This window comes from Sorex fumeus, unplaced genomic scaffold (genome assembly GCF_029834395.1).
Source record: "Sorex fumeus unplaced genomic scaffold, SorFum_2.1 ptg000264l, whole genome shotgun sequence".
NCBI lineage: Eukaryota > Metazoa > Chordata > Mammalia > Eulipotyphla > Soricidae > Sorex > Sorex fumeus.
The window spans coordinates 3,886,327-3,900,312 of record NW_026606321.1 but is presented as its reverse complement, the minus strand read 5'-3'; the positions used below and the strand labels follow the sequence as shown (position 1 = coordinate 3,900,312).

Genomic DNA, 13,986 nt, shown 5'->3' with positions numbered 1-13,986 from the left:
AAAGACTAAGACCTCAGCAAGAAATGGACTTTTGGGTGATCATATACCACACAATGGCAACTATCCAGATGATAGGCCTGGACTATGCAAGAGAGTGATTTAATTAGGATTCAGCACAGCTGGCAGCATTGGCAGAAATAATGGTCGTGCCTTGGCTTTATATGGAACCGTGGGATCAGGGAAACCATAGAACACAATTCTCAGGGTGTAGGAAGCAGAAGGAGCCAACACCTTGGGAAGGCTTGTCCCGCAAACAGAATGAGGGATTCCACATGGAGCATCCAGATCAGGAGGCAAAACGCACATGTGATAGCACAGAGCTGCAGAAGTATGAACAATTTCCTTCTAGAAAACTGAGTACACACAGGCAACCAAGAACTAATAGGATGCCAATGTCCCAAAGACGTTCGAGATTACACTGTTCTAAAGTAAAGCCAGAAATACCCCAGACTCCTGGACGTAGAGGCAGAGACTGAAACAATGAGAGTTATTTCTGAATTCCCCTTTCTCTAAATCCTGTTGTTCTTCTTTAGAACTGACTGAGTACTACTAAGTTGGTTGTTCCAGATAACATACTAATAATATATATTTTTTCACAAGACAGTCAAACTGCCGATGAGATTAGCAGAAAAGAGATTTCAGGAGGCAGAAGTAGCAATTTCTTATTTTAAAAGGCAGGGAAAAATCAAGCTATATTTATTAGTATATTTTAGCCTCTTCTCTAAGACAGGCTACATACAAAGTTCTTCAAATATGGATCTGTAGTTACTAATACAAATACACACTATAGACATGATCCTTCCTGTTTTAGAACCATCAGCTTAAACCAAACAGACTCCTAACAACAATTTCAAATGGTCATTTTCTTGTCTAGCTCTTTGGGTTAATTTTGGTGTTCAGAAAATTCTATGATGAGTTTAAGAGATTACAATGTACTACTTACAGCTACTTAGAGCCTTGCTCCGGGGAGGCATTACTAAATATTCTTGTAAATATCTTACATAAAGCTGTGCAAATGGAAATGATATTCCAGTCCAGCAGCCTCTTCTACCCAAAGGTGTTGATAATTTCCATTTAAAGGTTTGCCACAATTCAAACAGGGGGACATGTTAAAAGATGGCTGGTGACTCCAACAGGAAACACCCCAATTACAAATTTACTCTTTCAATAATCAAGTATTTTAGAGAAAGGGTCTAAATAATGTTTAAATTATGCGGCAACAACAGCTAGGGGTCTTCAAAAAATCATGTTCTTTCCTTCAGAAAAGAGAGGCTTAAAAACCAGTACTAAAAATTTCACCCTATGTCCAACTCTGTGAGGTCGCTGACATTTTCCAATCAGCTGCCACCAGTGATGATGGCGTTGAGGGTTGGGAGGACTTTCAAGATGGAAGCTGGGTCCTTTGACCACTGCATGGAGGCCAGCCAGGGAACCCAAAACCTCCCCAGCCCAACTGCCAGCCTCCTTCTCTGTCTCATCCATGAATGAGACACACAGCACTAACACATCAAGTCACGATAATGCCACAGTTTATCTGACAGCACCGTGATCTCGTTAACTCGGACACCGACATCAAAATGTAGAGGGCCAGAAACGAGGTATGGGACAAGATGACAGACATGTGCAATGAAGCCCTGGACACACATGCTGAGTGTCCAATAGAAATGGGTATGGAACAAGAAACACAAGCCGAGTTTCCAAGAATTGAATTGTGTTTCTTTGACATACACACTTTTAAGAGAGAGGAGAATTTATTTCATGGTATGACTTGAGTTAGTCAAATGATTTTTTATTTCTTTGTGTAAAAAATATTTCAGAATTAGGGTGTGGTGTAGTGGGGGGGGGGGGAACCACAAGATCCAAACCAAGCTCAGTTGAATAAGCATCGTCATCAGGAACTTACAGTATCTTAACCCCCTCCAAGAACTGCATGGGTGCTAGGTACTGGAGGAGCGCATTTATAATCTAGAATCATATATCAGCAAACAATGATACCACAGTCCTTGCTCCCTGCTTCATTTCAAGAAACTGTGGGTCTGAATCCCTTAGAAAAAAATTGTCTTAAGAGGGCCCAAATGGTCAAATGTGGTACGGTAGTTGCCTCCCAGTAAGTGGAATGGGGCCAAACGTGCTTTTGTGTCAGAGCAATTAGGTTTCATCTGCATTCCAAGCAGGCATGCGCTTGCGGGAAAGAGTTTGAAGCACAAATCAGCCTCTCCAAGCACACATCAAACCATTTCAGACACTTTTTTTTTAAATTTCAAAAACTCTACTAGCAATGTATTAGAAATAACAAACCAACAGAGCAGGAGAAGGCAGAGGGTTCAAGAGCTGGACACATCTGGGTGGTAGAGGCTGTTGGTACTTCAGTACCATGCTATTAGAGAGGTGTATGCATACAGCCTTACAAACGAACGCTACCTCAATGAGAAAAGTAATTATTGTAAAATAACCAAATTTATAGTATGAAACTTGCTTTAATGAATTAACCTATGGTTGTTTTATTTTATGGGGCATTTATTATATTAGTTCCTTAAAAATGAAAATACAGAGACATAAAAAATTGTAAGCATTGATATGAAATAAACATCTTAGATTCTTTGACCTAATTTAAGTAAAAAACAAAAGATATTGAGAGCTATGCCATAGAAACAAAATGCAGCCTTCGGAGTCAGTTTTGTTCGACCTTAAATAATGTTCGCTTCCATTGCCACTGAAAGTTGAGAATGGCTTGTACTAGTTTTCAAACCATTTTAGAAACAAGTAAACATGGGTATATATTTTTTTCTTCAAGTTATAATTTAGCTATAATTCTAATAAACGGCTACTATAAATAATGAATGAGGGCTTTTTTTAAACTTCAATTATCTCTTACAAAGTTGTTCATGATTTGGTTTCAGTCATACAATGTTTTAACACCTGACCCGTCACCAGTGCACATTTTCTCACCACCAATGTCCTCAGCTCTACCCTTGCCTGCCTTTATCGCAGACACATTTCTCTCTCTCTCTCTCTCTCTCTCTCTCTCTCTCTCTCTCTCTCTCTCTCTCTCTCTCTCTCTCTCCCCCCCCACCCCTTTCTGGGCACTATTGTTTATAACACAGCCACTGAAAGCTTATCGTGTCTATCCCTTTCCCTTCTTTCAGCACTCAGTTCTTGTCCAATGATCATTTCCAATGATCATTGTCACAGTGATCCCTTCTCTATCTTAACTGCTCTCTGCCCCCACACACACTTGCGGCAAGCTGCCAACCATGGACAGTCTTCCTGGCCCCTGTTTCTTCTACCCTTTGATACTAGTCCAGGCACCCTGTAAATATCTTAAATCAAGCCAGTGACAATTCCTTTTCTATATGAGATGCTGGGCTAGAGTCCTTCACTGTCACAATGGTGAAGGAATAAACACCCTGACTTCCTGGGGCAGGACACACAAAGCCACACAAAGGCAAGCCTGGAGAAAACTCCCCCCACCCCAATCTCCTAGGATGGGCCCCAGGGCGGGGGGCCACTCGCTCACCTGATGCTGCTCATGCTGCCCGTCTCGGACCCCAGCTTGCATCGCTCCAGCTGGCTGGCAACGATCTGGCGTTCTGCCTCCAGCTCTCGAGTCAGCCTTTCAAACTGTAATTCCTGAAAGAGAACCGCCAGAGAGATTAATTCCATCATCTACTTGAAATGTACAAATCAGACCACAAGGACAGGCTGGGAGAAGACTGACCAACGTGTCACACCGGCGAAGCAGAGAACGTTCCCAGGGCATCCAACCAGGCTCGCAAGAGACTCTGGACTAGGTGCCACCATGTGCCTGAGACAGGGTCTGAGTTACGGTATCTTTCAAAGATCTCGATCCCCCTCGGTAAAGTTTAAGGTTCTGATTTCCTAATGCGGGGTAAGTTTCACTAGGAAACTCCCCATGCAGAACTGGTCTGGGTTCTCTGGCAGCTGGCTGATACCTAACAGCCATTCAGACTCTTGTCACTGACATATGTCCCATATAATAAAGGAACAATTCACTGGTTATTTGGTTATTCCATACTAGCCTTCATGCTTCCTCTAGTCACTGTGTGGGCTTCATACACTTAGGAGTAAAGGCCAAAGCAAATGGTGCTTAATACTGTTCAAGCTCTGAATTTCAGCAAAACAGGCAAAAAATTCCAATTCACACTTCACATATTCAAATGACTAAGTATAAAACTTTTGACTTGGGTTTAATGACCACACCCCATAATTGTCCCCAAGCATCACCAAGAGTGATCCCTGAAAACAGAATAAGGAGTAAGCCCTGAGCAAAGCCGGGTATGTGACCCCTTTCACTTGCTCCCCCCCCCCCCAACAAAAAAACCCAACAATAACAACCACCCAAACTGAAGTAAACAGTGATATTTCTGAAATGGGCAATGATGATGCTAGCGAGCATTAAACAGCAGCATAACAGGTCCCTCAAGAGAACTAAACATTCAGTTTTCCCTGGGGCATGGGGTCAGGGGATGGGGTGGGGGGTAGAGAGAATGAGTTTATTTGCCAGCCCGGACAGTCCTGGGTGAGACCTGTGAAAGAAGGACTGAGGCATTCTAGCAGGCGGTACAAGGTAGAACACATTTCTTTTCTCTTTGTGGTAAAAGCAGATTTTTTTTTTATATTGAACTTTGATGAGGATCTAAGTCATGCTGACAGCTCGATCCTTCCTCTGGGATGCAAAAACCTGAGGAAAAATGTTGCTATTGGAGCTCTAGCCTCATGATTATACTACACTCACAAGAACGAGGAAGATTATTTTTGAGGAATGAACACTAGGCTCTCTGCTCTGTCTGCGTTTGTGTCTCGAACTGCCCATCTTTTGCTTGCAAGTTCAGCTTTTTCTTTGGGGATTGGGGGGGGCAGGCAAATTCTCTCCACACAAACATCCAAATTCTGCATGCTGATTTCTAGGCTTCATATTTTACCTTAAATCTGTCTAGGGGACAGGAAACCAAACTCATATCTTGGAGTTGATACCCTCTTTAAAAAAATATAACCACGTGCAGGAAGTCCTTAGAGAGGGATGCAATCTCCATCTCTGAACCACTGAAAGTGCTGTGATGTGTTGCAGAACGGTGTATGTTACAAACAACTCAATACGGCGGGAAGACCTGCAACTTAAGTGTGAGCAGGATTCTTGAACCTTCTCCAGGTTTGGGCTGAGCTGCTACAGGTGGTTTCTCCCTACATTTATCTGCCTTTTGGTTCGTCTGTCTTGTTTTTGGTTTTGTGCGGACACAGCAATGCTCAGAGGTGGCTCCTGGTTCTGCTCTCAGGAATAACTCCTGGAGGTCTCAGGGGACCACATGAGATGCTGGGACTGAACCCAGATTGAGAGTGTAAAGTAATCACCCTAACTTCTGTACTACAGCTCCAGGCCCCTTGTCCCAGTCTTATGGAAGGGAAGTCCTTTCTCATTTAGAATTTGCCTTCCAAGCTTCAGAGACACCATTTACAGCATTTGGTTGCTGGTGTTATTGCTTTTTAAAATCACTTTGCTTAGAACTCTATTTCCATCTGGTATTCTTTGCCTGAAAAAAAAATCCCTTGAATATTTCTTGTGGTGCAGTTCTTTCATTGCTGAATTCTTTCTACTTTAAATGCTGAAAAGAAGTCTTTATTTTGCCCTCACTTTTGAAGATATTTTGGTTCCCTTCTCTCACTTTTGGCATTTATGACAAAAAATTTAGCTTCCTCATTTTTGTTTCCTTATGCAGATGGAGCTCCTTGTACCTCTGCTTTTTAACTTTCTCTTTATGATATGTTGAAAATCCTCCTGCTGCTTATTAGGGATAAGGCTCCTCTTGCTTTGGTTGGAATTTACTGGGATTCAAAGATATGAATATTTATATAAGGTAAAGGTAAAGGTAAAGGCCCTCCCGTTGATCATTGATTTGCTCGAGCGGGCCCAGTAATGTCTCCATTGGAGACTTTGTTGTTACTGTGTCTGGCATATCGAATACGTCACGGGGAGCTTGCCAGGCTCTGCCGTGCGGGCGAGATACTCTCGGTAGGTTGCCGGGCTCTCCGAGAGGGGCGGAGGAATCGAACTCGGTTCGGCCATGTTGGCCGCTTGTAAGGCGAACGCCCTACCCGCTGTGCTATCGCTCCAGCCCTATTTATATATACTGTGTAATTCAGAGAATATCCACCAACAACTCTCATCTTTTCCCACCATCTCCTCTCCTCCAGGGACTACAATTAAATGGATATTAGGCCACTAGGATTTATACCACAGCTCCTAGATACTTTTTTTTCATTTAAAATTCACTTTTCCTCTGAGATGTATTTTGGATGGATTCCACTGCTACCTTCACTTTAGCCAACCTTTTCTCTACAAGATCTCATCTCTCGATCTCGTCCAGCATATTTTTATCTCAGATACAGATGAATGACATCTTTGAAAGTATCACTTGGGTCTTTTTTTTATAGCTTCCATGCATTTGGCTTTTGAACAAGCATATTTTACAATCTTTTAATGTCCCAATTAGCTAATCCCAACATCTGTGTCATTTTCATCTGATTGATTTTCCCCCTCAATATAGGCCCTACTTCTCTCGTGCGCAGATAGTGATCTTTGAATACACAGCAATTCAAATTTTGCCTTGCTGTATTCTTGGTACTTTTTCACAACTTAAGAAGGACACATATCAAATATCAGGAAACGGCCAGTGTCGGTAGGGCTAGGTGAGAAAGGAGCCTTCATCCACTGGTCACCTAATGCCATCTACTTCGGCCTCTGTGGAGATAGGGGTAGCACTGCACTGTAGCACGGTCCTCCTGTTGTTCATCGATTTGCTCGAGCGGACACCAGGAATGGCTCCATTGTGAGACTTGTTGTTACTGTTTTTGGCACACTGAATATGTCATGGGTAGCTTGTCAGGCTTTGTTGTGTGGGCAGAATACTTTTTGTAGCTTGCCAGGCTCTCCGAGAGGGGTGGAGGAATCGAACCCGGGTCGACCGCGTGCAAGCCAAATGCCCAAGTTTGTATACTTCCTGCTGTGCAGCCCATCCCAGAAACACAAAAATATTAATTGGAAAAGAAATAAAAATAGAATAAAATGGTGGCTGCCAGGGGTCAAGTAGTTGGGGGAAACGGTGAATTGCTCAACACGTAACAAGTTTTAGTTATACAAGACAAACACCTTCAACAGATCTGCTATACAAAATGCAGTGCCCACAGTCAATAATTTATTGAACCCAAAGAAGAGCATATTCTGGGGGCTGGAGCGATAGCACAGCGGGTAGGGCGTTTGCCTTGCACGCAATCAGCATGGCCGACCCAGGTTCGAATCCCAGTATCCCATATGGTCCCCTGAGCACCGCCGGGAGCAATTCCTGAGTGCATGAGCCAGGAGTAACCCCTGAGCATCGTCGGGTGTGACCCAAAAACCAAAAAAAAAAAAAAAGAAGAGCATATTCCATGCTAGAGTATTAGTATCAACAAAACCCCAAATAAAATAAAATAAAACAAACAAAAACCTTTCAGAGGAGAAAAAATGTGTTTATGGCTTCACTGTGGTCATGGTATCACTGGGGAATCCTCACCCAACAGTGGACATTCAATGTAGCTCATATTTGTCCAACAACTAAACCAATACAGTCGCTAAAACTGCCAAAATACAAAAGAGAAACTGTTCCAAGAAACAAATTTCATGAGAATGAGGGAGTAGGTGGATTAAAGAGTAGAACTGAAGTAAATGAAGTTCTACAAAACCAAAGCAAAGATAACCTAAATCTCTCCTTGGGGCTCAAAATCATCTTGCTCATGGGTTCATAAAAATTCATAAAAGCAGCCTATGTCTAATATAATGCAAAGGTCATTAAAATGCACTAAGATCCAGAATTTTATGGTTTGTCCTCCTAGAATAGCACATGACTGAGTCACATAATACAGTAGGTTTAATATACAAAAAATTAGCAAGTAGCTTCATAACTTTTTTCCCTAAAGAGCCTGAATTAAAAATTAATTTAATTTAATTAAATGGAGTTTACTAAATGCTTTTAAATTGATGGAAATATGTAAAACTTCTTGAGGAGATTTAGCTAGCTTGGAAACTGAAATCAGAAAATGTATACTCACAGTTTTATTAATTTCTTCAATAAATATTTTATTTAACATTGTTGTACAGCATCAGTTGGGATTGTGCAGTCACATTTGAGGAAGCACAGAAACTTAGACTGCATAATTAAGTTCCTTTAATATTTCACTGTTGCAATCTCTACTTCTCTAGAATACTACTATTCCTTGTGATCCAATGATAATCAGAGTTTACCTTCATTTCCTTATTTCATTTTATTATGGTTATCTGTTAAAAGTGTTTGTGTACTTCCACGATTTTAGATTTCCAAAAGAGGATCTTAGATTTCTCAGTTACTTCTTTATCTATGAGCACAATTTTCCACACATAATTCGAGCTGACAGGAGCTAGGTATGTGTGAAAGTCATGAGCAAATGCCCTGTGACTAATCCTGCATTGCCAGCTTCCTGAGACGAAAGGGTCAAGTTGTTATGTGATCATATTTACATAGAAGGCATTTCATGATCATGTATAGGACTTCAAGAAAAATTAGTAGCTCTATTAAATGTCTTCATTATCATGAAATTCATTAATCTAATCAACTGTGGAATAAAAATGTAAAACTCTTACTAGAAGGGCCTGTTACATAATGAATATATTCAGACACAAATTAGAAAAATCCAAGAAAATGAAATTTTTATAACTATGTAATATAGATGACTATATAATAAAGGACAAAATAAATAATAAAACCATGTTAATTTATATTATTATTCTTTAGTACAGCCATTAACAATATAAGGGGACATAACTGTAATACAATCACAGTGTCAGGACACACATTTGATGTGGATTGTACTCATCTACTCATTAACTACCCGTCTTTGTAGTTCTAAAACCAACTGCACAGGTACACATCAAAACAGACCAAATACGTGTTTATCCGAAAAGAAGCATCAGTCTCTACTTTCTCATTTCTTCTTACTCAGAGACAACCATCTGGAACCCCATTTTCAAATTTGTATTTCCAACTTCCATCTCTTAACTTTCTATTATCAGTATTCCTTGCGTCTTCCACAACAGGCTTTATCAATAGCAGAAGAGGAGTTAGCTCCTTCTCCCCAACTGTCACTCCATATACCCATTCCCATCTTCCTCCCTGTTCCCCATAAATAGTCACTTAAGGTAGAACAAAAGGACTGATGAAAAGGCATTCATAGTACAATTTCTTGAATTTCAACATGAAACATTTGTTAGCACTAAGTAAAAACTTTGTTTTGTCATTGTTGCTGATTTGTCCAGTTATCAATGCAGTTACCCCAAACTATACCCCCAATCTGTATAAAATATGTTCATTTTACAAAATTTCCATCACTTTCGCAAACATTGGTGAAATTTCTTCTGGAATCTTCTAGGCTCTTCTGAGATGGTCTCTCTACTTGGCTGTCAGCCTGGGATCTCCCTTGCTCTCTTGCTAGGCATCTTCTCTGACCCTCTTCTCTGTGAAGTCCTCTTCCCTGCACCTGTAATATTATAATACTCCTATCCAGAGTTGGCTTCCTTTTGAAGTAGGGAATGTTGTTCCGGAGAGAAGGGGTGGATGGGAGACAGTGTTTTTAGCCCTTGTTTATCTCAAAGCTCTGACTCATGCACTTAGTTACACACACAAGTAGAGAATTCTAGGTGGGAAATAATTTTTCCTCTTTTGAAATAATACAAGTTTATATTCTGCCTTCCAGTGCTGCTGTTGAGAAGTGAGAAACTTTTTGGATTTTTATTATTTAGCTGATGTCTGCTTGGGCTTCCTTCCCCTGAGGGAAGGGGAAGTGTGATTTCTTTCTCTTGATCCCTAGAGTTCTAAAACGTTATTGTGAGATGTCTTAATATAAATCTACTTGTAGGCATTTCCTAGACTTTTTAATCTAGACAGAATTTTTTTAGACAATGTTCTGGGCAGTTTTATTGAAAAACATATTATATTTTTCTCTCCTTGAGTTTTTTTTCCTATGTGTGACTACACTGTTTTCGTCTTAACTCATCAACCAGATGTTAAAATCAGCCTGTTCTCTAGTTTTCATCTTTAAATATTGGTCTCTGTCAGTTCTCCATTTTATCTTTTGCTTTTCCTTATTGTGAAGTCCCATCAGCGGAATCATGTAGGTATCTAATTATATATTCATTGTATTTTCAATTTCTAAGACATGGCTTTGTATTATGAGCATTTCTTTTCACTACAATCTGGTACTTAGTTCACGGAGGTGAGACCATTTCTACTTCCCCATAAAGCTATTGATATATTTCCTTCTTGCTGTCTAGTTTCTACTTCACCATGACTTTTTTATTTGGCTTAGAATGCACTTTTTACGTTGGAGACTTCTGAATGCATCTTTTTTTTCATTCTTTTTTTTTCATTGAAACACCGTGAGATACAGTGGCAAAGCTTTCATGTGTGAGTTTCAGTCATACAATAACCAAACACCCATCCCTCCACCAGTGCACATTCTCCACCACCAATGTCCTCAGTATCCCTCCCCTCTATTCCACCCCTCCCTTGCCTCTATAGCAGACAGTTTCTCTCTTATATTCTCTCTACTTTGGGGCATTATGGTTTTTAATACAGATACTGAGAGACCGTCATGTTTAGTCCTTTATCTACTTTCAGCACACATCTCGCATCCCAGATGATCCCTCCAACCATCATTGACTTACTGATCCCTTTTCTAGTCCAGCTGCCTTCTCCCCCAGCTCATGAGGCAGGCTTTCAACCGTGGAGCATTCCTCCTGGCCCTTGTCTCTACTGTCCTTGGGTATCAGCCTCATACTATGTTATTTTAGATTCCACAAAGAGTGCAGTCCTTTTATGTCTGTCCCTCTCTTTCTGACTCATTTCACTTAGCATGATGCTCTCCATGTTCATCCACTTATAAGCATCTTTAGCTGCCTGGCTGGCACTTTCTTCTTATGTCAGCAACCATGATCAGACAACCTACAGGGTTTGTCTGCTCTGCTCTTCCAGGGGTGGACGTTCTGGGTGTGTCCACGCAAACCTTCAAGGGAAAATTCACCTAAGCTCCAGCTTTAAGGGTAAACACGTGGCTGACACCACTGCAAATACTATGTAGAGTGACAGCTGATGGAGAGGTGAGGAAGAGATTCAACAAATATAAAACAGAATTTCACTTATTCCCACGGTTTGTTTTCCATTACTTTCCATACTCTTCCCTAGTGTTCCTGACATCGAGGCTAACTGCTGACCCTCCAGAGAATAACCATCTCCTCTTTGCCATGGGGGTGGCAGGCTAGGGGTTAGATGAGTATAATGAGGCCTGTGATCTGGCGGACAAGTTGGGGTTTGATAAGTTTCAGCCAATATCTCATCTGAACTCACACTCTGAGCCAGCCCTACAGAACCATGGAAGACTTTCCTTAGAACCTGAGTTATAATTTTGTCCCTTCTCCAGCTTTCAGCTCCATTTCTTGGAGATGATAAGTCATTTACCACTTTGTCTCCCGACTTGAGAAATGCATCAAGTGTACCATATTTTATCAGTTCTAAGACACATTTTTCACACCTTAATGTCTGTTGCTCGGATTGGGATCACTTGAATTGATAGCATGTGATGATTTGAACAAAGGCACTGCTGTCTCTTCAGAGTAGAGTTCTTCATTCTAGGAAGCGACAGTCCCTAAAGGTTGAAGTTGAGTCTGTTATTTGGCCTTTTTCTAGGCTTACAGGAGTTATATTTTTCAAAAATTCATATTGTGGGCCAGATATGGGGTAAAAGCATGCCTGCTTTGCAGATGGTTGACCCTGGTTCAAACCCTTGCATCACACTGGCCCACAAGCACTGCTCAGATGGCCCCCAAGCACAGAGCTGGGAATAACCTATGAGCACTGCTAGGTATGGTCCATAAAGGCCCAACAATAAAATAAAAATTCTCATTTCTATTCTCAATGAGAGCAGGATTTAACTTAAGGACTCAAAACCACCTTCTCTATTTGGAGAACAGATCATATATATACAGTTTAAGATTTTATTGTTGCGCCTACGCCAGATGGAAACCTGGTGACCAAGATCTTCCACAAGCAAGGACCAGGTATGCAGATTCCAGGACTGAATCTCCAGGCTGCATGGTTGTAGAGGACCCAGAGTGTCCCTCCTCAGCTTCCTGCCCACCCTGCAGACTGGCTGTCAAGCCCACAATTTGCCTCCGGGCATCATCTCAGCACACCAATAGCCCTCACCCAGAGACAAAGCAGCAAATCCCGGAAGACAGCACAGTGCCAGAGATCTCTCTGGGCCCCATACCAGGCCAATTTCACCGGGGCACCCCAGATGGAGCAGGCACAATCTCCCCACTTACTCCAGATGGAATCCCAGAGACAAAGAGCTTCCACAAGGAAGCCCCCTCACCCTTCCCCACAGCGGTATGTGGGTTCCAGGACTGAATCTCCAGACTGCATGGTGGCAGAGAACCCGGGCTGTCCCTCCCTGGGTGCCTGCCCACCCTGCAGACAGGCTGTCATACCCAAAATTTGCCTCCAGATGCCATCTTAGCGCACCAACAGCCCAGGCCCAGAGACTCCCAATTGAATCCCAAAATACATTAGTGCCATGCAGAAATGTCTCTGGAACCCAACCATTTAAAATCTAGAAATTTACATTTATAATCGTAGCTGTGCAAGTTCTCATGATATTCAAATTAAGCAATGGAAAATTAATTATCTAGCATCTAGCGTCTGCCGCTGGCAGGTTGACTTGAAAGTGGTGGGAAATTTTGAGCAAAACATAATGTCCAAAATTAGAGAGTATTGGGGAAATTGTCTGCCACAGAGGCAAGGTGAGGACTGGGATGTGGGTGGTGGAAAATGTGCACTGGTGGAGGGATGGATGTTCCAACACTGTATGGCGGAATCTCAAACATGAAAGCTTCGTAACTCTATCTCACAGTTATACAATTAAAACAGAAAAAAAAAGTAATGTGGAGTTCATGCCCAACTCAATCAGCTTTTAATCAATGGCTGAACAAATAGCAGTACTCCTACATTATTATTTTAAAAAATGATTTTATTATTGAACCACGATAAGATAGACCCCTTTAAAGCTGTTCATGATTAGGTTTCAGTCATCCAGTGTTCCAACACCCATCCTTTCAAAAGTGACTCTCCTCCCCATGCCTGCCTCTATGGCAGGTGCTTTTTTCTCTCACTTTCTCTTTGTCTCTGTGTCTCTTTCTCTGTCTCTGTCTCTCTCACTGTCTCCCTCTCTCCTTTTAAGATTATGGTTTGCAATATAAATACAGAAGGGTTACCGCATATATCCCTGTACCTACTTTTGATACCCAGTTCTTATCCAGTGTGATCATTTCTAGCCATTATTATCATCCTGATCCCTTCTCTATCTTACCTCTGTCCCACACACACTTGTGGTTGATTCCAACAACTGACCAGTCCTGCTATTCCCTGTTTTCCCTAGCCATGGACATGTCTTCTACTATATATGTGTGCATATATACATATATACATATTACGGTAGTAGGGTGTTTGCCTTGCACACAGCCGACCTGGGTTCTATTCTTCCACCCCTCTCGGAGAACCCAGCAAGCTACTGAGAGTATCCCACCCGCATGGTAGAGGCTGGCAAGCTCCCGTGGCATATTCAAGATGCCAAAAACAGTAACAACAAGTCTCACAATGGAGTCGTTACTGATGCCTGCTCGAGCAAATCCATGAACAATGGGACGACAGTGCTATATATATACTACAAATGAATGCAGCCATTCTATATCAGTCCCTTTCTGATCAGTCCCTTTCTTTCTGGTTCATTTCACACAGCATGATACTCTTCAAGACCATCCACTTATAGGCATATTTCATGACTTCATTTTTTCCTAACAATTCCATAGTATTTGATTGTGTAGCTGTGCCATAGTTTCTTTATCCA

General features: G+C 41.6%; 1 protein-coding gene across 8 annotated transcripts in view; it reads right to left on the bottom strand.

Moving 5' to 3' along the window:
* Positions 1–13,986, bottom strand: part of CTNND2 (catenin delta 2) — a 958,285-nt gene that overhangs the window by 581,289 nt on the left and 363,010 nt on the right. For all 8 annotated transcript variants that reach the window (XM_056109040.1, XM_056109043.1, XM_056109042.1 and 5 more), the window contains one exon: positions 3,518–3,630. In XM_056109040.1, coding sequence (XP_055965015.1) covers positions 3,518–3,630 — 113 coding nt within the window. The remainder of the gene's footprint in view (positions 1–3,517; positions 3,631–13,986) is intronic.